This window comes from Rhinatrema bivittatum, chromosome 6 (genome assembly GCF_901001135.1).
Source record: "Rhinatrema bivittatum chromosome 6, aRhiBiv1.1, whole genome shotgun sequence".
NCBI lineage: Eukaryota > Metazoa > Chordata > Amphibia > Gymnophiona > Rhinatrematidae > Rhinatrema > Rhinatrema bivittatum.
Genome location: NC_042620.1, coordinates 170,853,317 through 170,879,642, shown reverse-complemented (window position 1 = coordinate 170,879,642; position 26,326 = coordinate 170,853,317). Strand labels below are relative to the sequence as shown.

General features: G+C 42.8%; 1 protein-coding gene across 1 annotated transcript in view; it reads left to right on the top strand.

Moving 5' to 3' along the window:
* Window positions 1–6,173: 6,173 nt before the first annotated feature.
* The window catches only part of CPS1 (carbamoyl-phosphate synthase 1), a 163,590-nt gene continuing 143,437 nt past the window's right edge, over window positions 6,174–26,326 (top strand). Inside the window, exons 1-2 of the mRNA XM_029606134.1 lie at window positions 6,174–6,449; window positions 23,528–23,637. Coding sequence (XP_029461994.1) covers window positions 6,324–6,449; window positions 23,528–23,637 — 236 coding nt within the window. The 5' untranslated portion in view covers window positions 6,174–6,323. The remainder of the gene's footprint in view (window positions 6,450–23,527; window positions 23,638–26,326) is intronic.

The following is a 26,326-nucleotide window of genomic DNA, read 5'->3' as shown; positions in this document are numbered from 1 at the left end:
CCAAATTTTTTATTTTAGTACTTACTGCTCCTCTAGAGCAAAAGTAATCTCCACACGCCGGCCAGCAGCCGGCGCACGCCTCCCCGGGTCAGCATTGAATGGCTCTGTTCCGGCCCACCCCCTTACCCGCCCCTCCCTGCCTAGACCCTGTCCCCGGCTCGCCCCTTTGGAGAGGCCTGGTACTTTGGCACATACTGGGGTTTATGCGCATGGCCAGGCCTGTTGTAAAATGCGCGCAGTGCGCACAAGGCCCGACCACGCACGTAAACCCCGGTATTTGCGTGCGTGGGCCTCTTAAAATTCAGCTGATAGTGAATGCATCTTCTTTGAGTGTTTGTTATAATGAATGACCCTGCTGTTCTAGACAGTCAATCTCATGCCTATCTGAAGCTCTGTAGCTTTGGTTCAGTGAGATCTGGCTAAAGGATGGACTTGCTCAGTGCTTGGATGGAAGACCTCCAAGGAACAATTGGATATTGCTGGAAGCAGTATTGGCAGCTCAATAAAGGGCAAACTTCACTTGGAGTTAGTATCGAGTCAGTGCTTCAGCAGGAACTATATTGTTGAAGGTTTGAGTGAAGAATTAGTTTCAAGACCTCTTTACTTTGTGGATATTAGTAGTGATATGGCATTAACAAAATATAAGGGCTAACACCAATATCATGACTAAGTCTAATGCAGAGAGACTAGTTAAAATTCCACCACAGAAAAACCACGTTTGAGAGCTGCTCCTAGATTTGCCTGCTAATTGCTGTTTCTTCAATCATGCCAGCTAAACGAAAGGGCAAAGTGAAAGTTTTTCCCTCTATTTCTACCCAACTTGCTGAGCAGCCTCTGATTACTATCTTTATGACATCTACCGGTGGGGGTTCCCCCACTGCGGAATCGGTTGGAGGAGAGCTGTTTTCGCCTGGGGGAGAGGTTTCCCTCAGCCCCCCCCCCGACATCAGGCCACCAACTGCTTGGAGAGAGTCAGCCGCAGGTGCATTGCAGACATTGATGAATGATGATGTCAGTGACTTGGTGCTGCAAGGAGGGAGTACATGGAACGTCTCAGGAGCCAGTACTTTCAGCGTCTTTGCAGTCAGGGATAAAGAAAGATTCCCTTACGGGTGCTTCTTCAACGTTTGCAGGATCTTCAATGCTACCCTTCCCTTATGGTGCCCCCTCTACATCGGGTGAGCCTATCTTGTCTCCAACTAAACCCGCCGTGGTTACATTGGATATTCTATGGGAACTCATAGCTGGGCTCTCAGTTGCTGTTAAATCTTGTAATAATAAAATGGACTTGCTTACTCCCTCCTTGAATTCTAAAATGAAAGCTCACAAGGACACTTTACAAACTTTAAAGTCCTCTGTTGCTAAGATGGAGACAGATATTCAGCAAATTCACAGTTTAAATGTGGCTACAATTAAAGATAGAAGTGCTCTATCTAGAAGGCTTGAATTAATAGAGAATTGGAGTCACCATCTGAATCTTAGATTAATTAATTTTCCTAGAATTATGGGAGAACTTCCACGATTTACATTTAAGAGATATCTTTGGGAAGTACTTCTTATTCCAGAGACCGAGTTTCCTACAATTAACAAAGTGTATTTTTTATCTACTACTTCAGTGGAAAGATGTCCGCCAGTGGACTCTGGGGGACTTCCTCTGGATATGCAAAACCTTACCACTTTTTTGGATTCTTCTGGTTTTGAAATCATCAATCATCCCACTTTACTTGTCTCTCTGATAGCTGAGCAAGACATTAGTAAATTAATGTCTTGTTATTTTCATCATTTAAATTCTCCTTTCCATGGTTCAAATGTCCGCATGTTTCCTGATATCTCTAAGATTACAAAAGAAAGGAGAAAGGGGTTTCTTGCTATGAGACAAGAAACTGTTTCCTTAGGGGAAACTTTCCTATTAAGATATCCCTGTAAATGTATAGTTAAGAAATATAGTGATGGTTACATCTTTTTTTGCCCCAGAACAGCTGAGAGCTTTTCTTGATACATCTATTCAGCTTCAACACTCATAGAGATCCAAAGTTTTTGTAACTCTGTTTAGCAGCTTCTTCTATTCAGGATTATGGGTTTTTTTTCCCTATTTTAGTTTCCTTTGTACTCCACAAGTATAGCCCCCTTTCTAGGCTGATTTATTAACCATGTATTAAGCCAAGGATTAGTATTTTCTTCTTTGCTCTAGTAATGTTTGTTTCAATACCAGGCTTATACAGTATTTCCCATGTGTTTCATATTTTCTATGTACCGGTATCTGAAAAGTAAATAAATAAATAAATAAAAGCTATGCATCATCTGCTGTAGGCATCTCTTATCAATGTGCACCATACTTAAGAGAAACGTAAGATGCATCTTATGTACTCTAAGGGCATTATTTAATAAAGTATTTTTTTTCTATAGTACAGAATAGGAAAAAGTCATTTATGAATAAGGGCCAGATGTAGTAAAGGGTTTTTTCTGTCTGTGTCAAAACACTAAGTACATTTGGCCCTATAGTGGGATACAGTCAGGCAGAAGGAACAGAAAAGCCTATGAAAAATCTTCAGAGGGATAGCCGTGTTAGGCTGGTGTAGCAGAAATGCCTATGTACACTCTGTACATTATATGGTATAATATTAGGAGGTACCATAGAAGCGATATAGTAATCTACAGTTCTTTACGCAGAATTGTGAATTTCCTGATGCATTAAGATAATTTCTCCAATACATTTTATAGCTGATGCTATTTTTTTTCTTAAAAAAAAAATAAAAGGTGCCAGTACTCAGATGCAGTGCCATCATTGGAGAGGGAGGGAAGAAGAATCAGGGGGACCACCCAAGGGTCCACTAACCCACAGTAACCTCACTCCCCGAAACCAGCTGCAGATCTAATGAAAAGGCAACATTGCAAATATTATACTAGTCTCTAGAACACCAAAATATCTTCAAAAGGGAAAATCAGATCCCTACACAGAAACCACATGCTGGCAGAATACATCACCTCAGTTGCACAGGCAGGACACAGAAAGGCCCTTACCAAATTCAGGAAAAAAGGCCAGAAATTAGCAATGTGCAGACAAAGACTGAATTGGAAATCCAGAAAAGCCAGACCCTGCATGCAGTGCAAACTAGGAGAAAGAGAAGCAGTACTGCAACTCCTATACTATGCAAAATACAAAGATATAAGAGGTGACATATTATATTCCCAGAGCTGACATATTCCAATCACTAAACTAACATTAAATATTTGTTTTCGCCTGTGCTGTCTTGACTTCTTATTTTTCTAATTTCATTGTTCCTGGTCTTTCTTTTACGTTTTCCTCTTTTCCGTCTTCCCTCAACTTCTTTTTCAGTAGCTCCATTGTCATTTTTCATTGTCTTTGCATGCCTCCTGTCTCTGACTCTGACCTTTCCCATTCATCTGTTTTCTTCTTTTTTTGCCTGTCTTTCCACTCATAGCTAGATTTCACCCTTCTTTCTCCCTCTCTATCACCTTCAAGTTCTCAACCTCTCTTTTTGTATCTCTCATCTACCTACCAGCTTTCCATCTTTTATTCTTGCCCCTTTCCTTTCCCTTCTCATTCCATCCCAACTCTCTGTTTTCTCAATCCTTCCCCAGTCTACTGTTCTTCCACTCCCGAGTACCATTTCCATCTTCCATCTGCAGTCCTGAACAACTGAACTCTCTCTCATTGTTCATCCCCTCCAGCCATTGTCTTCTGTCTCTTATCACTAACTCAGCCTATTATCCCTCTCGTCAATTCCCCAGTCCCATTCCCTTCCCAGACTCATCCCTTATCTCTCTCACTCCCTCCACAGCACCCTCATCCCTTTCCACTGCCTCTCCCCCTCTCTCCAGTCCTCCAGGTCATTCAAATCACCTCTTGATTTCAGTCCCATTCTCCTGCCCCATATCACACCCTCACTCATAACTCCTTCAGCCCATCTGACTCATCCAACAGCCGAGTCTCCACTGCCCCCCCATTCCTGTCTTTATCCCTACTCTCTCATCCCCAAGTCCCTGCTGTGCTCTCCTTCTCTATCTCACCTTGCCATTCTTTCACCCTATCTCAGAGTTTCTGCTTTACCCTCAATTTCCTTTCATCCTGCCTTATCTTGGAATCCCAGGTCTGCCCCAATTCCATGAATCCCTGCTCTCTCCATCTCTGCTATTTCCCTGCCTCTGCTCTCTTCACACCTGATACCCTCCCAATTTCCAAGTACCCCTGCTTTCTCCACAATCCCCATTCTTAATGTACTGTTTTCTCTCTCCCTCCCCTGCTCTTCTTCCTGTCTCAAGGAGCTTCAAGTCTATGTACAACTCCTGTCTCCCTTTCTCTTGGTGACCTAGTCCAACAGTGACTCTAACCTAGGTCTGGCTGATTCTTTACCACCGGGGCAGGTGATCTTCTCTCTTTTTCTGTCCTGCCTGAGTCATGCACAGTTCAAACATCAACTTGATTGAACAATGCAGCACTCCATATCTAGGAAGCCCCACGTGGTTCAAACAGCTGAAGTTTGAATTGCACAGATGATGGAAGAGAAGAATCACTGGCCCTGGCAGTGGGAGGACAAGCTGGGACTGGGTTAGAGGCACCTTGGGGCCAGGCATAAAGGCAGAGGGGAGCGTAGGCTGATTCTGAGCGGAATGCAAGGAATGAAGTTTTTGCCTCCTTGGGTCAACAAAGAGCGATTCAGACAGAATATAGATGAAAGGGGCACCAGGCTTGCGCTACAGCTGATGGACAGGTGCTGGTACTAAGTACCGGTACATACTAGCAGAGAAAAGACAAATAGGAATTAAAGGTTTCTTGGGTGCTTTCTCTTGCAAACCACAGTGCTTTACTTCATGCTATTTTATTGGAAGGAATTAAACCGATCTTTTCATGCATAAACTATGCATGTACTTGTGTGCATGCAAAAAAGGGGCATTTAGGGAATGGAATTCAGAGTTATATGATGCATACTTCGATTTTAAAAAGTATGAGCTAAATACACATGTACAATTTATGACATGCCCAGAGCAAGTACAACTATACCTTGGGGAGTTTGTGCACTTTCCAAGAATTTTGAAGCGAAAGTATTATTTGTAAATAGTACATGCTATTTACTGATAACCTATAAAAAATGGAAAAGGAAACGAAGGTAAAAAAGAAAAGCAAAACATTTCCGAAATGAAATGACAGAAAAACCCAAGTAAGAACCTAATGGTCTTCAGAGACCCCTTATCCCACCCCTCACCCCCTCAACACCCCTAAAGGCAGCTGTTTTTCCAGAAAAATTAATATTATTAAAAATAAAATCCTGGCCACAGGCCCCACCTCCAACCCCAGGCCCCTTCACTTTGTTAAAAAACTACCCTTCCCTAGAAGCTGGCCCCCAACCAACCCTACCCTAGCCCACCCTCCTGACCCCTCCAGATTCACCAAATCCGGCGTGGTGTCTGGGGGGAGGGGTCTGGAATTGACCCCTTTGCTCCAAGACACAGACAATGCCATTTTCTAAAATGGTGCCAGCCAGCTCTTTGACCTATCATGTGACAGGGGCTCTCTGGTGTCATTGGGTGGGTGGGAGGTGGGACGGGGAGGCTCTGGAAACCCCTGGGTTGCGCTGTTTGTTGAGGGTATGTATGTGCATAAAAAAATGACAGGGAAAAACCACAAAATTTTGTGGTTTGTTTCTATCATATGGTTTAAAAAACAACATGAAAAGACATAATGTCATTGACATTGTCTCTCTTTTCAAATGACACATTATTTTTCAGAAGTTAGGTTTATGTTTTTACGATATTTCATGTTGCAGTTTAGGGAAAGCATTATGTACATTTCAAATAAATAAATGCCAGTCTCCTTGCTCAAATAAAACTGATAAAATTATGTATTTTCTATGCATCGAACTGAAATATAAAAAAAATGAATAACTTTTGAAACTACACACAGCTGTTATTTATTTTTATGTGCACCTAAGTTATATCCATAATGTTTCCTCACCCTGGGCACAATGTGAAATGGATGCAGAGTGTGCCATGAGTACATCTAGAGTTAAAGGCATTTGATGTGTGATGAAACCCATCCTATGTGACTGTGTCATCCCAGCCACCGAGTGGGAGGAGCCAGGATGGAGGTGGGACCTCTGCCATAGGCATTAAATAGAAGTGGCACTGGCTCTCAGATCCCTCTCCAAGCTGCAGTCACTCTGAGAGACCGATTACTGTGCTGTCTGTCCCCTGTATAGAGACAGCATCAGACATCTCATACTGTAACTCCTGTTTGAAAAGCAGAGATTTCATCTCTGGCTAATTTTTTTTTTTAAATTAAATTGCAACATAACATTTTCAATATGACCAGGATTTTGACAGTGTTCAGAGCAACACAAACTTTAAAAGAGGGGTTTGGGTTCTGCACTAAGACTGCTCAACATCGCTGGAATTTTTCAAGAGCTGGGACCAGATTCCTGAGTGTCAAGGTAGCATCTAATCAATATCCTCTCTTTTAGTTTTCTGTTCTTTTCTATGTTTTAAAATGTACATGCCTTGCCTCTTTCTTTCATACTAGCTTTTTAGCATTTTTTTTCCAGCACTTTCAGCAGTTAGATTCTGTTTTTTGTTGGATGTTGTGCCATGTTTAGCATCTGGCAGTCTACTAGAAGCTGCAGCAAGATAATCAGTATACATCTAACAAAAATCTTGGAAACGTCCAGCATCTTAGTAGGATATATTCTGCTAGATAAGTGATCCTTGCTGACTGTACAGCATCTTTCTGTTGCCAAAATTTTTTTATGTAAAAATGCTATCTTTTGGCTGAAAACTGTATACACACCTTTTCTACATCTTCCAAATTATGTTTGCTTTTCTCCTACGCTGTAATGAAAGCTCACATTTTGCACATAACAAGGCTGCTCAGTGAAAGTGGCATAGAAAAGTCAAACTGCATTCTTCCTGCTTCAGGCATCTTCAGAAAATAGACCTGGGCAGATATGTTCCAAAGACATCACCATCAAGGCAGTGCAGATAATTTGGGAGGCTTGTCAAGAAAAAAAAATCAAGACAGCAGAGTAAAACTGAGCTGTTGCTGGTTTTCTAAGTCCTGTGTTGACACATGCAGGCTTATTTACAGTTTGAGGGGTCAGGCACTTTTTGACTAATTAACCGTCTGTAAACCTTGAGATCCTGTTGCATTGGGCAGATTTCATTCTTAACTAAAACCAAACAAATATCCCCCCCCCCCCACTCCCATTTGATTAGAGAAAAAAAATCAGATTCTCAAAGTGCTGATTTATGGAAAAACACAACCAGTATCCATATTCTGTGTTTCCAGAGCTGGATTCACAGAACCAGATGTGTGATCTAGTCTGCTTACACAATTTGAAATAACATATCTTTTGTCCAAGTCTCTAATGCTCTGCAATTTTTAGAAACATTTAAAATGGTGCAAGTAAAGCCCTGTGGGAGTTTTACCAATTTCTGTTCTTAAATTTGGTATTTTGGGGAGAGAGGCCCATCGCACTGTTTACAGACGTTTTTGGTGGCACTCTTTTTTTGGGTTGTCTTCTCTTTTTCCAAAGTTTCGGGAATTTAAAGCCTTTGGATGAAAGTTACCATGTTGAGAACTGTGTAAGCAAATTAACCGGTAGTCTCTCTTTTGTTCTCCCAGTCCTTATATTTGACTCTAAATGCTTTGAAAGAGGCATTGAGGATAATTTTCAAAGGTTTTAGATCACCCAGGCTGCAGGTTGTCCTTCTCACAATCTCTAAAAGTGCTAACAGGCTTTCACAATTTGTATACTTTAGGCCAGACTAAAAAGTTATTCCCAGGGGTGAATTTAGGTCAGGGGAGGAAAACATCACATGTAGTTTGGATTTTCAAAACTCTGAGAGTAACTTTCCAACAAATGCATGCAGTGGCGTATATGGCCATGAGCAGATGTATGCAAGTGTTTGATAACCCGCAAGTGTGATTTACGCACATTTTATAAAATGCGTGTATCTTTACCCTGCAGAATATGTACGTATGCAGGCTTATGCACAAATACATATAAAGCATTGAAACAACGTATATGACTGCAATGAATGTGCTTACTTTTCCTTTCTATTTCCAAAAATATACGTGCGGATATTTTTCGTATGAAAGTAAAGTAGGACTTACTTGCATAAGTCAACCAATTCTAAAACATCCACATTTTACCAGTGAGTCCACCAGTTCACCCAGTCCTTCTCCAGGTCATCAAGACCTTTCTGGTTCTTCAGCCTGAACTCCCTCCAGTTTACTCAGACCTCCCACTCAGTCAGTACTACACAATAAACATGTTTAATATCACTTATGCCAGATAATTAGCAGGTGTAAAAATACACGATTAAGCAACTGTATATGGAATACTCAAGTAGAGGTTACTTATGCACGTATATGCTTGTTTTTACAGGCATAACGTTTTGAAAAATTACCCCTATGCATGCTGTATCATCCATTGTTGGCTGCCCACAGAAATAGCAGATGCAAACATACATGTGTACTATGTATACCTGTACCTTGTAAGCAGTTTTTGAAGGGAAACTCCCTGGGTTTGTTAGAAAGTTGCAACACTACAGGATATTGAAAATTGCCCCGATGTATATCCATGATAGAAAGCAGAATCAACTATACTGTTAACATTGATGTGCAATGTCTTAGTGCACTTTATTAGTTCTGTTTTACCGCATATTTTTGTGTGCTAAAATGATTTCCAAATTATACAAGTCTGGTGGGTAAGGAAGAAATTTCACAAAATTGAAGATTGCAAGTTAGGGCCAGGAAAAATTGAATTGTGCACTTGATGGTTCAAAATTGGATTGATACCTTTTCAAAAAATTTCACTTGAAGATAAAAGATATACAATATTTTTAAAAATATAAGCATATTATATCTGAGTTTCTCAGTAGAAGAACAAAATAACTAAAATGAAATTAAGAACATAAGATTTGCCAAACTGTGTTAGAGCAAGGTCAATCAAGGTCAGTATTCTGTTTCTAACAGTGGCCATTCTGACCAATCCAGGACATAAGTGCCTGGCAAGATCCCAAAAAATTGATTGATTCCATGCTGCTTATACCAAGTATAATCAGTGGATTTCCTAAAGTCCACTTTAATTATGGACTTTTCTGCCAGGAATCCAACTATATTAACAACTTTTACCACATCTTCCAGCAATGAATTCCAAAGTTTAATTATGTGTTGAGTTAGAAATATTTTCTCCTATTTGTCTTAAATGTATTACCCAGTAAATTCATTGCATGTCTCCTAGTCTCTCTTCTTCTTGAAAGAGTAAACAACTGATTTACGTTTATCCATGCCACTCTACTCATTATTTAGAGACCTCTGTTGTATCTCCCCTCAATCGTGTCTTCTCTAAGCTGAAGAACCCTAACTTCTTTAGTCTTTCCTCATAGGGGAATCCTTCCATCCCCTTTATCATTTTGATCACCCTTCTCTGTACCTTTTCCAATTCTGCTATATCTTTTTTAAGATGTGATGACCAGAATTGCACACAGTACTCAAGATGCAGTCAAACCATGGAGTGATACAGAGGCATTATGATATTCTGTTTTAATCCCCATTCCTTTCCTAATAGTTCCTAGCATTCTATTTTGCCATCTTTGCTACTGCCACATACTGAGGAAAGGATTTCAACATATTTTCCACAACGATGTCCCGATCCTTTTCCTGACTTCAATGTGGAACCATGCACTGTGTTGCTATACTTTGGGTTGCTTTTCCCTGCGTGCATCACTTTGCACTGGTCCATTTCGATGCCCAGTATCTCAGTCTTGCAAGATCTTCTTGCAATTTTTCACAATCTTCTTGTGATTTAACAACTTTGAATAATTTGATATTATCAGCAATCTGATCACCTCAATCTTTCTAGGTCATTTATAAATATGTTAAACAGCATTGGGGGGGGGGGGGATCAGGATTCTCACAGAGGAAAATGAGTGCTACAGCTTATTTATCATTTAAAGATGGCTCATTAAACCAGTATCCCAGTACAATCTGAACTGAGCTTTAGTTCATGATAAAGGGCGGGCTTGTATATAATAAGTTACAAATAATTTGTGGAAATCACTTAAATTGAAACATATGCCTAATTGTAATGAAATGCTGTTACATGAATTATTGATAGTCCTATTTAAAAATTAAATTCCTAGTGCTGGATTTCATGATTCCAGAAGGAGCCGCACTGAATGGTCGTTAGTTGACACTGTTGTTGTGATGGCTAGACTAAAGAAAATTGAGAAGAGATGTAAAATAGAAGAAATAACCCCTGGATTGTTTTGAATGAAGGCTCATGAAGTCATATCTCAGCCCCCGTTATAACTGAGCTGGAAATTGCAGGGTCAAAAAATAATTCTGTACCAAAAAAAAAATATTTCCTACAACAATTGAACCTTATTAAATAAGTAACTATTGATGAAATAGAACTATGAATATCATTCTTTATTCACTGGGTTCTGTATGTATATCTAAATAAAAAAATAAAAATGGATAAATAAATAAATAAATATGTGTGTGTGTTACACAGCAATAATAATAATTTGGAGTTAGATTGCATCTTCTATCCAAGCAGTATCTCAAAGTACTTTAGAGACACAGTTACTTGAATGCTTGCTGTCACCTCTAGAGGAGATATCCATGTTGCTTTTTCCGCACCAGATGATAAAGTGACTTACCCAAAGTAACACAATCAGTGAAAGAGATGGAATTAAAGTCCTCTGCTTCTTCCGCCGCTGGTGGAATCGGGTCTACTGGTGGCAACATGGGCCTCCTTCTTCCGCTACCAGTAGGATTGGGTCCACAGCAGCAACACGGACCTCCGCTTCTTCTGCCTCTGGTGGGATTGGGACCACTGGCGGCAACACGGACCTCCTTCTTCTGCCACCAGTGGGATCGGTTCTACCTGTGGCAGCACGGGCCTCTCCCTGCTCCCAACACCGCCACACTGGGTGTGCCGCATAGTTTGCGCACCTGGTGGCGCCGGGCATGATTACGCAACTATCTGGATCAGCACAACTTAACCCCCGTAATTCATGCACCAATCACCAAATGGATTGACTAGGTTAACTCTCTATTGAATGCCATTTCCCAATACAGCACAAAACACCTTCAACTCATACAAAATGCTGGGGTCAGAATCTTGTTTTGGGCTATAGCAACAGACTGCATAATGCCTAACATAAACAGCACTGTCTCCTGGTAGAAACCAGTATTAAATTCAAATCTCTTTGCTTTGCCTTTAAACATGTAAATATAGGGCCCCAGAATATCTTTACCTTCTTTTTGCCCTCTACACTTCCACCAAAGACTCTGATCCTCCCCAAAAGGCCCTTCACTCTTGTCCTTTTCTGACTTCTGCAAGACTTTGGGCTTGCACAAGACCGGGCTATCAGTTGCTATGCACCTAAAATCTAGAGCAAGATGCCGCTTTTCCTTTGCCTGGAACCGTTCTCTCTCACTTTTCAGAAAAAGGCAAGGGCGTGGTTGTTCAACCAGGCCTTCTGTCAGACTGTTCATTAATAAGGAAGAAATATCTATCAATTATGCCTGAAATTGATTCTATGTCAATAGCTGCACACTACTCTTGAACACATGCTATCATTTGTATATCTAATATCTATTGTCTATCCTTATTGTTTGTATCTGTGAGATTATCCTTATTGATTGTTATCCGCTCTCAGGCCATTTTGATAAAAAGGCAGAATATTAAATATTTGGAAATAAATAAACGTACATTTCTTGAATGTGGTAGTGATTATATTTTCTATGGATGGTGTAGAACTTTATTAAATATAGTAAAGAGATCAGACATATTAATATAATGAAGCTTAATCAGATTAACATCTGATGCCAGTCTATTTATTATCTGATTAGAGTACTTGACATATAAATATTACAAAAACATAACACTTCTAAAATATGCATTTTTTATTCAAAATAAAGAAAAGTTATTTTGTAAACTAATGCCTAAATCAGCCTTTTCAAATAGTGAATGATTACATCCTATAATTACTCTAGAGCAGTGATTCCCAATATGCAAATATATATCCTGCATTTTATAGAGGATATTCTGAAAAACAAACCATATGGATGTACCCAGATTGAGAATCACAGTTTTATAACAAGGAGTTATAATATAAGTAGTGGTGGTGTGGGCAGAGGTCTTTAGACTCAGAAGAAAGGAAGGTGGTATGGCAAAAGTAGTACGGGAATTCAAGAAAGCATAGGACTAGAGCAGAGAAGCTCTTTAGTGAAAGGAAAGCAAGGGTAAAGACCGAGATTCAGATGGGTTTGTGGTGTTGGGGAAGGGAGTTAAAATGGGCAGACTAGATGGGTTTGGGGATCTTTATCTGCCAGCAATTTAATTTTGTGTCTCTATGGTCGTGGTGTTCTTAACATGTAGTTCACCTTGCAACAGACATATCGACCTCCGTTCCCAATTTCTGGCCCAGCTACTTATGATCCAGGTTTTATTCCATAGTACATACATGATAATGAGCAAATTATCTGGACCAATAATCATGTCCATAATATAAAGAGTCTACATTCAGGGAGATCCCATCTTATGACAATTTTGGTGTTCTATAAAAGTTCTCATATGTAAGTATGGAGCTTCTCTTACTAAACTTGTCCTTTACCCTTCTACCTCTCCTCTCTCTCCCTTCCATGTGGTTGGTCCATGAAGCAGTTTTGGCAACTACTTCATTTGAAATCATTTACTATGACCTTCTGATTTATGGCAAGGAACCAGCAAAGGACAAATATGCATTGCATTTTGTAGATTTCCTTTGATATCTGTTTGTTCATAGTTAATATTATAAATACCAATCTAATATCACCTTGAACCAGCTGCTCTTCATTTAGAGAAAACAAGATTTGGGGATTATGTTGGCATAGAGAAGATCATGGCAGTGGAATGTGTTCCAGAATATTGATCCTGACTTCTCTGGAGAGAGAGGTCACCATTTGTACAATTTGCTCACAAAATGACAAAACTGATAAAACACAAGGTAACCCTATATTTCAGAGCAATGTCTACCACTTCTAGGAGTAACACTTTTCATATTGCACTTCAGCAAACACCCTCCCAGTCTTTTTCTTATTCATACACTGTCTGTAGGAGATCTTCCTGGTCTGTACTGCCTCCTTCCTTCTCATTTTCTTTCATACTGTAAGAAATGAATAAGTTTATCCAGAATTTTAAAATCAATGCTCATTCAATTGTTCCTTATGACCCAGAATCAGGTGATTACTCAGTTTTTCTGCTTGCATAACTGCTTGTCCAGAGTCTTGCTTTATCTTTGGAAACAGTGTATTTAAAGATGTGAGAGAATTAAGGGTGCCAGTCGACTTCTCTTGTAGAATTCTTAAGTCTCTGACAAATGGCAAGCTTTGAAAAAAATTAATTAAGACATTTAGCATCTTATGTACTAAAGAAAGGGTGGGTAGTTCTGGTCCTCGAGGGCCATGGACTAGTCTCGTTTTTAGGATAACCGTAATGGATATGCATTTCAGAGACTTCCATTTTTCAGAAACTAGAAAAAATTCTTCAAGAGGTCTTGACTGGCACCCTTCAGTTTCTCATCTCTTTAATATAGTAACATAGTAGTGATGGCAGAAGGTAGCCAAATGGTTCATTCAGTCTGCCCAGCAAGTTTCTTATGGTAGTACCTGCCGCTCCATGCATGTTACCCCCATGCCTTCTATTAAGGGTAGCAATATTAACAATGAAAACCAAGCAATTGGCAAACCCAAAACAAAATTACTGCTAGCAACAATTTTACAGGGTGAGCAGCCTTCTTGAAAATTCAAACAGTGCTGCTTGAATGTGTTTTGCTTTTGGACTTGGCTGTAGAAGAAGTACTGCGTTTTTTCCCTAATGTCTGCATATCAGTACGCCGGATCATAAAAGTCAGGGCCCAGTGTTGGTTGTCATTGTGAATCCAATTTCTCTTTTTATTCCCTTCACCATCGAAATGGAGAGTGATGTTAGTTGCATCAATATCATGAAAGCTAATTGGTTTAGGGTAGAAATCCCCATGCCTTCTGGTAGGGGTAGTTGCTGCTGCTCCTTGCAGGTTACCCCCATGTACCCTTTTCTTTATCCCATGCCTCTTTGAATTTGTTTACAATTTTCCTCCTCATCACCTCTTCTGAAAGGACATTCCAGACATCCACCATCCTTTCCATGAAGAAATATTCCTTGATGTTGGTTCTGAGTCGTCCCTCCTCAAATTTCATTTCATTTCATGACCCTTAGTTCTGTTTGCTTTCCAGTGGAAGAGGTACACAGATCATGCATCATTTAAACCTTTCAGGTATCTGAAGGTCTGTATCATATCTCCCCTACACCTCCTCTTTTCCAGGGTATACATATTTAGATCCTTCAGCCTCTTCTCATAAGTCTTCTGATACAGACCCTATACTATTTGGTCTCCTTTCTCTGGACCGCTTCCATCCTGTCTCGAGACTCTCTATCTTTTTTTAGATACAGTCTCCAGAATTGAACACAGTACTCCAGGTGAGGCCTCACCAATGATCTGTACAAGGGCATTATCATCTCCTTTTTTTTTTTTTTTCAACTAGTTATTCCTCTCTCTCTGCAGCCCTGCATTATTCTGGCTTTAGCTATCTCCTTGTCACATTGCTTTGCACCTTTAACTTGCCATACACTATCACCCCAAAGTCCCTCTTCCAGTTTGTGCACATTAGTCTTTACCCCCCATCACATATAGCTCTTTTGGATTATCACACCCAGATGCATGGCTCTGCACTTCTTGGCATTGAATCCCAGCTGCTAAGTCTTCGACCACTCTTCAAGCTTTCTTAAATCACTTTTTAATCTCTCTACTCCTTCAGGCATGGCCGCTCTGTTCAGATCTTAGTATCATCTGCAAATAGACAAACTTTACTGTCTATCTCTTCTGCAATGTTGCTCACAAAGATATTGAACAGAAATGGTACTCTACAACACTGTTCTCTTTTTAGATTAGGTTCCATTTACCATTACATGCTGTTTCCTGTCTCTCAGTTTGTAATCAACTCCACCACCTTGGCTCTGACTTCAAAGCTTCTCTTTTTATTCACAAGCCTCCTATTTGGGACCACATTGATAGCGTTGCTGAAATCCAAGTAAATCACATTTAATGCTCTTCCTTGATCCAATTCTCTAGTCACCCAATAAAAAAAAAAATCAATCATATTTGTCTGATGGTACGTTTCCCTGGTGAATCCATGCTGCCTTGGGTTGAGCAACCTACCTGTTTGTAGATAGTTCATTATCATTTCCTTCAGCAGAGTCTCCACTAATTTTCCTGCCACTGAGGTAAGGCTAACTGGCCTGTAGTTTCCAGCCTCCTCTCTGCTACCACTCTTGTGAAGTAAGACCACCACTGCTCTTCTCCAATCACACAGCACCACTCCCATTTCTAGGGCTCTAATGATGAACAGGTCTTTCAGTGGACTGCCAGCAATCTCTGAGCTCCCTTAGTATCTTGGGATGAACCTCATCTAGCTCCCATGGCCTTTTCCATTTTCAGTTTTCCTAGCTCCTGCCATTCATTCTCATCTGCTCGCACCTGCGCGCAAGCATATTATAAAATCAAGCGTCCATGTGTGAGCGCCGGGTAGCATGTGCACATGTACGCCCGCCTGCTTCTTTGAAAATCTACCCCTATATGCAGTCCAACAATGGGAAAAACAGAAACATCACCATTCAACATAAAACAAATGATGATAAAATCAATAAATTTAAAACAACAAAAAGAATAAATAGGATGATGAATAGAACATAACAATAATTAAAAATTCATAAAACTTTTCTAAAAGCCAACTACATTTTTCAAAACAGCAGACACATCAAATAACACCCAAAATTAAAATTAATAAGGATTTTTAAAAATCCTCTGCATGTACATACCTGCACACTGCTATGCTAAATCTCACACACACACACGTGCACTCGCTCTCTTCAGCACTCAATCTCACACACACACATATGTGAATTCTCTTTCTGCTGCATTCAATTTCACGTACACAGCACTCATTCTCGGCCATGCTCAATCATATGTGCACAATAGGGTTGCCAAATGGCTCCAGATTTTCAGGACAGATTGATCCAGTCCTAGCTTTCTTTTCTAGAGAGGCTGTATTTGCATCGTGCTCCTGCAGCAGAGATATAGAAACCTTTATTTTCATTTCCTTAGCCTTCTACTTTTCACATATTTTAGTTTAGTTTGTGTTGAGGCATCAGTCCTCACTTTTATTTAGCGTTTATTTTATTTATTTAGCTTTTATTTGTTTGTTTGAGGGGAAGGCAGCTCCTCTGCCTTCCCCTGTATACTGACTGCAGCCTCTCTTCCCTTCCCCCATTCACTACACACATATACACATTTTTCTTTGTTTTAGGGTGAAGTTTTAGATAGGCAGGGACAGTTTTTCAGGGATTTAGTTTGAGGGTGAATTTTGTTTTAGGCAGGGTTAGTTTCAAAGCACATTTCCTTTCCTATTTGCTTTATAGTTTTACATTCTGTTGTGCTCTTTCCTTCAGCTTCTCATTGGAGCTGAAGGAAGAGTTTTATTTCAACTGTTTTGTTTGATTTAGTTATTTAATTTCAACCCTTCCCCCAACAATTGCCTTTATTTTATTTTAGTTTTATAAGTTAAAAGAGCAGCAAGCTCGTACCTTTTTATTTTCTTCATTTAATCACTGAGGCTTCTGGAGCTCTGGCAGGGGGAGGGCTCAGCTACTCAGTCAGGCCACAAGCTCTGAAGCCCGGCTGAGCTCTGATCAGACACCTGCTGTAAGCCTTCCCGGAGCAGCCAAGGAGCCTTCTTTTCTAAGTAGGTTTTATTTCCAGTTTTTTTGTACTTCTCACTCCCCTGTGCACTCTCTTTTTAATTCTGGAGCACAGGTTCACTTGTTCAATTAAAACTTCACTGTCATTTCACTTATTTTTACATATTTAATTTAAATTTTAAAAAAATTAGAAAAAAAAGTCACACTTTAAGCGACCCTTATCACCTCCCTCTTAATTTCATTAAAGGCTGCTTCAATCCTAGTCCCTATTGCCTATATTACAATAGAAAGAACAGCCTGGGCAATGGGAAAGAAGCAGCCTCAAGCAGGCCCTAAGAAAGCTGGGGGGACAATATGTGTCAGCTGGAAGTCAATACCAAAGAAGAACATCTGTGACTTTCAGGCTGGCACCCCAAAGCTGCAGCAACAACATCAGCTGTACCCCCAGCATCTCCTATTGCTGCACCCCCTCAAAATGCAGAATCTAACCCAGCAATAGCTAATAATGGCATTTCTGGTGGTGGTGGGCACAATTATCCTGTCCCAGCACTGTTATCTGCTGGGACAGAGACCCCTTTTTTGGGGGACCCTTTAGTGGCCTGCACTACTGCGCCAGCCATGGAAAACACCATTCCTGCCTCAGCTCCTTCCACCACTGAGGTAACCATTCTGGCCGACACTACCCTTCCTTCCACTTCAGAGGTGGCTGCATCGCTGGCCAGAGAGACAAGCAGTGTCCCTGCTGCTGCGGAAATTAATAAAACACCTCAAGCAGCAGCAGGGCACAATAGAGACAAAGCTCAGAGCCCAGTTTCCTCCCAGGTCATTGCTTCCACTTCTGCTGCAGTCAAACCCGCCACAAACAAGGTCCTATGCGGTGGTGGTGTCAGGTGCAGCAGCTGGTGGCTCTGCCGGGAGGGATGTAGGATGAGCACAACAACCAGGATCAAGCAGTAGAGCCCCATAACCAATACAATATGTCACCTACCCCTTCCATGGGCTAACCCAGAAGCATGGAGTAAGGTGTCCAGCAATGGGAGTGGCAACTATTGAGGACCACGTCTTGGCATTGGCTGATGTGGTGGGTCCTGCAGCCATTGTAGCGGCTGGCAGGATGTACGGGAAAAATAGTATTTTTCCTCCGTACGCTGGCTGCCACACATATGGCAATTGTAAAGGGCATAGTGGTGGAGGGGATCTTCGTACCAGATGAGCCTCTGGAGGTCCCTGGAACCAAGTTGGTGTTATCAAATATGCCACCCTATATTCCTGAGGCAGTAATAATGGGTTACCTGCACACTCTGGGGGAGGTTCGCTCTCCCATCACTGTGATATCCCTAGATGAAGGCACAGGACTATATGCCACTTCCTGTCCTTATAGACTGCAGGTGACCATGAAGCTACCTCAGGGGAAAGGAGGAAGTGGAGGGCTCTTTTATTATCCAACATGATGGGGCTCCACACACTATCTGCTACAGCACAGAGGAGGTGAGGTGCTTCCTGTGCTAGGAGATGGGGTATACCCACAAAGTATGCCCCAAGGCAAAGGAAGCCAAGAAGTCTTCCATCCTTGAGCTGTCCTCCTCTGCTGCCCCCTCATTTGTAGCTGCTGCTAACACCTTAGCAGCTGCAAAGCCCTCCACCCCAAACTCCACCTGTACCTCTGGGGGCCAAGATCCTAGTATCCCTACCACCTCTGCTAAGACCCGCCCAATTGATGCCAATTGGGCCTCCCCCTCCACTGCCAAAAATTGCAGATGCTCATCACCCCAATATAATTGCCAGTGCCGAGGAACAGCAAGCATTGATAGGGGGGGCCCCTCTAAAACCATCTCAGAGGTCCCCAGGAACATCACAGCCAGAACCCCTACTGCCAAATATGGCAATAAGTTGACAACTTCCTCTAGCATGCCAAAAAAAAGCTACAAAGAAAATCAACAGGGCATGCCAGAGTGACAGTGAAAATGCAGTCTCTCCACTCACCATCCCAAAGAGGTCTGCTCCTTACCCCAGTACTGTTGAAGCAGCTACCCTTGCAAATAAAACCTCACAGGGAATAGCCTTGGATGAGAATGAGGCAGCTATCCCTGCAGAATCTGGCTCAAAGGGGACTGCCCCCTATGAGTATGTGGCAGTCATCCCTGCAAATTCTAACTTGCAGGGAACTGCCTCAGATGAGAAACTGGCAACCACCCCTGCAAAATCCAACTTGAGGGGGCTGATGGAAATGTGGCAGCCACCCCTGCGAATTCCATCGTGCAGGGGACTGCATCTAATGAGAATGTGGCTGTCTCCCCAATGCAACCACTATCAGCAGAAGACTTGGCCACCCCCCCAATTTCAGCAGGGGGGGTGGAGACAGCCTCTAGAGATTTGGCCGCTGCTGAAAAGATAGTGGAGCTGCTTATGGAAGGAGAACAAATGCCTTCCCTGTCAGTATCCACACCTGAGTCCACCCCCATAGAGGAAGCATTGAACCCTCCTGACCCCTTCCAAGTCATCTCTTCTCTTGACAACACCTCTGCTGGAGGAGAAATAAAGACTGGAAAGAGGGAAAGAAAGGAGCCAAGGGTGGACTGGGTGTGGGTTAAGTGCATAGGGGAGGAAAAACCTGCACCCAAAGTCAGGAGGAGGATATTGGTCCCTTATAGGACAAGGGACTTGGAATCGGACTCTGAGAATCTAGGCCCAATTACCAGCAAGGGCCTGGAGCAGAGGCCTGAAATATCAGGCCCCAAAGCAGTTACACCATCAGAGGTCTGATCCCCGGAACATCAGCTCTCGTGGGCAGAGCGAGCTCCTGAGCAGATCTCCTTTGGTAAGATCCCCTCTCTGCCACTGTGGCTCGGGGGGAGGGGGGGGGGCAGAAAATCCTCCTCCTGGCAGAACTGCCAAGGAAACCCTTCACCCCTCTCTCCAACCACCACCAGCTGGCCCGCAGACCTCTGATTCCTGAGCTGCTGAAGAAGAGAGGGAGAGCCCCTCAGGGTTATCACCTGGCCAGGGTGGGGAGCCACATCTTACCCCGGTCACAGACACCGAGTTCGAGACAATCAGCAGGGCAGATTTGGCCTCAGGAGAGACGGAGCCAGAGACAATGTCTGAGGAGGAAAGGGTTTTCAGACTCTCAGTGACTCCAGACTTGGCCATGGAGACCGGCACTGCTGAAACAATGGAGGGAGACAAAGAAACATCTGCAGCCTCCTTAGACGTTGCTCCTCCTCACATTAGCCATTCTCCTGAGGTCCCATAACCCCTCTGGAGGAGCACCTGGAGAAGGAAGCCTGTCACTTTGCTGGAAGCTTTCTCCTCAGCTCCAGAGGTGCCATACCAAGTGCCTCCAGTTTCTACCACTGGGGAGTCCATGGGTCCCTCACAATCAGAGACACCATCTCGGGGCAGTGAGGGACCAATTAAGATCAAACTGAGGAGGAAGTTTCTCCCTGATCATGGGGAGAGCTTTGAAATCCTCAGCAGTGGGGAGGCAAGGGATGATGAGCAGTCAGCTGACGAGTCTGTAGGTAGTGCAGAACCTGCAGACTCTGAGGCTCCCATCATCCCATAAGAACATAAGAAATTGCCATACTGGGTCAAACCAAGGGTCCATCAAGTCCAGCATCCTGTTTCCAACAGTGGCGAATTGGGGCTAGAAGTACCTGGCAAGTACCCAAACACTAAGAAGACCTCATGCTACTGATGCCAGTAATAGCAGTGGCTATTCTCTAAGACAACTTGACTAATAGCAGCTAATGGACTTTTCTTCCATGAACTTATCCAAACCTTTTTTAAACCCAGCTACACTAATGGCACTAACCACATCCTCTGGCAACAAATTCCAGAGCTTAATTGTGTGTTGAGTGAAAAAATTTTTCTCTGATTAAATTTTAAATGTGCTACTTGCTAACTTCATGGAGTGGCCCCCTAGTCCTTCTATTATCCGAAAGAGTAAATAACTGATTCACATTTACCCATTTTAGACCTCTCATGATTTTAAAGACCTCTATCATATCCCCCCCTCAGCCGTCTCTTCTCCAAGCTGAAAAGTCCTAACCTCTTTAGCCTGTTCCATCCCCTTTATCATTTTGGTCGCACTTCTCTGTACCTTCTCCATCGCAACTATATCTTTTTTGAGATGTGTCGACCAGAATTGTACACAGTACTCAATATGTGGTCTCACCATGGAGCGATAAGGAGGCATTAATGCATTTTCTGTTTTATTCACCATTCCCTTCTAATAATTCCTAACATTCTGTTTGCTTTTTTCACTGCTGCAGCACACTGAGCTGATGATTTCAATATATTATCCACTATGACGCCTAGATCTTTTTCCCGAGTGGTAGTTCCTAATATGGAACCTAATATCGTGTAACTACAGCATGGATTATTTTTCCCTATATGCATCACCTTGCATTTGTCCACATTAAATTTCATCTGCCATTTGGAAGCCCAATCTTCCAGTCTTGCAAGGTCCTCTTGCAATTTATCACAATCCACTTGTGATTTAATTACTCTGAGTAATTTTGTATCATCCGCAAATTTGATTACCTCACTCGTCGTATTCCTTTCCAGATCATTTATAAATATATTGAAAAGCACCAGTCCAAGTACTGATGTCTGAGGCACTCCACTGTTTACCCTTTTCCACTGAGAAAATTGACCATTTAATCCTTCTCTCTGTTTCGTGTCTTTCAACCAGTTTGTAATCCACTAAAGGACACCACCACCTATCCCATGACTTTTTAGTTTCCTTAGAAGACTCTCATGAGGGACTTTGTCAAACCCCTTCTAAAAATCTAAATACACTACATCTGCTGGCTCACCTTTATCCACATGTTTATTAACCCCTTCAAAAAATGAAGCAGATTTGTGAGGCAAGAAACACAGAAACATAGAAATGACAGCAGAAGAAGACCAAACAGCCCATCCAGTCTGCCCAGCAAGCTTTCACACTTTTTTTTTCTCATACTTATCTGTTACTCTTGGCCCTTATTAGTAACTTTTTGGTTCTAGTTACTTTCCACCCCCGCCATTGATGTAGAGAGCAATGCTGGAGCTGCATCTAAGTGAAGTATCTAGCTTAATTGGTTAGGGGTAGTAAATGCTGCAATAAGCAAACTACTCCCACACTTATTTGTTTACCCGGCCTGTGCCATTCAGTCCTTGTTGGTTGTTGTCTGAATATAATTCCTCTTTTCTTTATTCCCCCCTGCCGTTGAAGCAGTGAGTTGTGCTGGTATATATTCCAAGTGAAGTATCAGGCTTAACTAATTTGGGGTAGTAATCGCCGTAACAAGCAAGCTACACCCATAATTATTTGTTTACCCAGACTATATAATTCAGTCCTTGTTGGTTGTTGCCTGAATATAAATCCTCTTTTCCCCCTGCCATTGAAGCAGAGAGCTATGCTGGATATGCATTGAAAGTGAAGTATCAGTCTTTCCCCCCTGCCGTTGAAGCAGAGAGCTATGCTGGATATGCATTGAAAGCACCACCAGGTGGCCACGGACTGTGGCTGATCTAAAATAGGCCTGGTTTTACTCACCTGCATGCAGGTACTTAAAATCTTGCTTTTCTTAGGGAATACAATAGGGAAATCAGAATAAGTCCCAGCATGCAATGGGGTAAAACCAGGACTGGATCAACCTGTTTTGAAAATCTGGAGCCAGTTGGCAACCTTAGTGCACAAACACCTGCTCATTCACCACACACACATGCACTCAGTCTCTGCCATGCTTAATCACAAATGAACACACACACTCTCTGCCATGCTGAATCACTCACACACACACACACACACACACACACACACACACTTTCTCTTTGTCATGCCCAGTTGCAAACACACACTCTGCCATATTTAATCACTAACAACCACATGTTCTCTCTGTCATTCTCAGTTGGGCACACACACACTCTCTGCCATGCTCAATCACTAACACCCACATGTTCTCTCTGCCATGCTCACATGCACACAAACACACATATACACTATCTGTCTCTCTCTCTGCCGTACTCACTCACACACACATGCTCTCTGTTACGTTTAATCACACACATACACACACACACACACACACACACATTCTCTGTCTCTTTCTCTGCCATGCTCAATCACACAAATACACACCCCCTCGCTTTTGTTTTCCCCCTCTGGAAGCAAAAGGTGCAGGAGCAGCAGCAGCCGCCTCTTTCAGACCCACAGCCCAGTCTTCCTTCTTCTTCTAGCCTGGGGGCTAAGCTGCTCCAGTTTGTGATTGAGGGAAGGCTGATGCTGCATCTTCTGGCCAGTGGCCATGCTGCTCTTCCTGCTTCTGACTGGGGAGGAAGAATGGAACACTATTATAGGCTCATTCTGATGAGCGCTATCTCATTCACTCCACGCTGAGCGCACTGTATTGCATCGGCCCCACTGTGAGAGTGGTAGCGCCCCATGGTGGATGCTGTCTATGGACTTGGCCATATCGGCCATTGGCTAGCTACGGCTCTGATCAAGTCTGTACCTCTGTTTTTCCTGTATCTCAAGACTTTCTAAGTGAAACTTAAGCTAGAATATGATATACTTCTGTAGGGCAAATCAGTGTCTTATTCCACTTTGTTAACAAATTATTGAAAATTTAATTTAAAAAATGTTATTGTTATTTTAAGGGATCCTCTTACTACTTTATCTGATCCATCTCAAATGCATTCTAATTTTCTTTTTTCAATGATTGTTTTTATGTTAGGCACAGACTGCAAACTTGGTGCTAGAAGATGGAACTAAGATAAAAGGATACTCCTTTGGGTATCCATCATCTGCTGCTGGAGAAATTGTCTTCAACACTGGGATGGTTGGGTGAGTCTCTTGAAAATGACCTAGTAATAATCAAGAGGGCTAGGAATTGTTTAAAAAATTAGTATATGACGAGTGCTTAAAAATGAGGGACTGCACATTTTCATTCCCTTTTACAAACATTGCTAATATTTTGTAGCAAATATTTTTTGGGAGGCTCATGTAACTACTTGATAAATTGATTCTCATTATATCTGTAGATCAGTGGTAACTAACCTCTTCTGCTCAGTGATAACTTGTTAGTGCTGAGCTAAAACTCAATGGGCATGATGTATCATGTGGCAAAGCAGGCTAGCGCAGCACTCTGTTCACTGCACCTGTTTATACATTTGAGTTATTTGCCTCTCCTTCTTGAGCCAGTTGTTGCATTTCCTGTGCATAAACTGACCTTAAGAGTATTATCCCTAGGTTGAGTATTTGTTTAGGGGGCAATTTTCAAAAGACTTTCCATGGGTAAAAAGCATTTTACCTGCGTAAATTGGCATTCTAACTACTACCTCCTGTGCACTGTAGTGGAGGCAGGGGTTAATCTGGGATAGAAAACCTCATGCATAGGTTTGGATTTTCAAAATTGAATACGTTGTTTAGGTTGAAAAAAATTATCTGTTGAAAGAAGCGGTGCAAAAATCATCAGTAAAAAGTACTACTAGGACTAGGGAATACTCCATGAAACTATCTGGTAGAAGATTTCAAACAAACTTGAGAAAGTAATTTTTCAGTCAATGCGCAATTAAGCTGTGAAATTTGTTGCAGGAGAATGCAGAGCAAATAGCACAGTGGGGTGTAAAATAGGTTTGACAAATTTCTGGAGGACAAATCTGTTAATACTTATGAGCATGTGGATTGCCACTGCCTACATTTGGAAATGAGGAACAGGATACTTCTAAGTAACCTGGATTGGCCCCTGCTAGAGACAGAATGCTGGGCTCATTAGACCTTTGTTCTGACCCAGCATGACATTATTTATGTAGAGTCTGAATTGTCCAGGACTGAAAAAGGAATTGCCAGTAGACCTGCTATCATTACTGAACAACAGCAGTAGTTATCCGACTAATAGATCATTGATGGAATGTACATAGACTGCAAATGTTTTGTAAACCTTTTTTGATTTATTACAATAACTGGAGTAAAGATAACAATTTTGAAACATCATTCAGTGGTGCATTATGTTGTGTACTGGTGGTTTTGTGTGCCCATGGGCCTCAGCCTGACCCAGACCTTGTAGGCCAAGCCAAGGGTTGACGGTGGCTCCGCATGGCTGACAGTCTACCCTCCGCCAGGCCAGCAAGCTCCCATGGCCAAACATCCAAAGATGTTGGAAGGTGAATGGTCCTCCGACCATTCCAGGCCCTTTCGGACCTGCTGCGAGCAGCATGGAGCAGCAGGCCTGGCCTGAAGTTGAGGGCAGACGGGCCTTGACATGAAGACAAGACTATGGAGTGATGCGATGGCATCCAGACGAAGAAACATGGCTGATGCAACGGCATCCAGGGACGAAGACACATGGCTGATGCAACGGCATCCGGGGCGAGACTCTTGACATCCACAAAGGCAACACGAGGCATGGACATTGGCACTGTCTCTGAGGGCGCCCTTCTCAGGCCACCCGCGGGAATGAGTCGCGGACCACCCTGTCCGTTACGCGCCCTACACAGCCCTTGCAGACTGGTCACGGACCACGACGGGAGCGGGACAGCACAGGAACACACATCAGGACTTGACGGCTCAGGAGCACAGGACAACCGTCCACCGGCAGGCTAGTCCACTCAGGAGTACTGCATCTGAGGGACCCCTGGCCTACCGGTACCAGAAGGCTCGAGAGCGAAGACGAGGCATGGCATAGGAAGGAACATCAAGGAAGGCAGGAACACCAGGACGTAGCAGATGAAGACACCTGGACGAGGACCTCAGGCACGAAGACATGACATTGAAGAACAAGAAGACATCATGATGAGGAGCTCCACGAAAAGAAGACCTTACACGGACTCTGGCAGGCAGGAGCCTCCAGAGTGAAGAGACGACAACTATGCAAGGCCAGGAACAATGGACGGAGCAGCCCTTTATAGGGCTGAGCAGGAAACAGTCATCAAGGTGGGGCCCAGACACTTCCTTTGTCTGGCCCTTTAAATATTGCAAAGAGACGCGGCCGCGCGCCTAGTAACAGGAAGCAGAGGCTGTGCAGGACCATGGCCAGCGGCCTGCACAGCGTCTGTGTGTCAGACGCCAGAAGAGGCAGGGCTGAGCCTGGGAGCAGGCTCCAACGTGAGCAGCGGCTCCAGCCGCTGCCGGAGGCCCGGGGGCGGCTCCTGCCGCTACTCCAGCCCGGGGCTTTTGCGACCTCCAGCCACAAAGATGTGGATGACGACGGGGGCACTCCCAGCCCTGAGGGAGACCGCGGCTCCGGCCGCGGAACGGAGGAGAGATGCAGCCGGCCTCCGGGCCGCGTGGGCAGGCCGACGGCGGTGTCCTGCCGCGTCGGCGAAGACAGGCAGCGAGGGTAAGTGGCCTGCTCGCAGGGGAACCCGCGGGCAGCGCTGATTCATAACACATTATGTGTGCATTCCCACGTTGAATAGGGTCTTGACGCACAAGCTTCCCCTCTGTAGAGAAGAAACCTTCAGTAGAGAGCCTAGGCTAGAGGAGTAAACAACCATAAATATATTTTGGAGAAAAAGCATGATCCAGTAGTTTT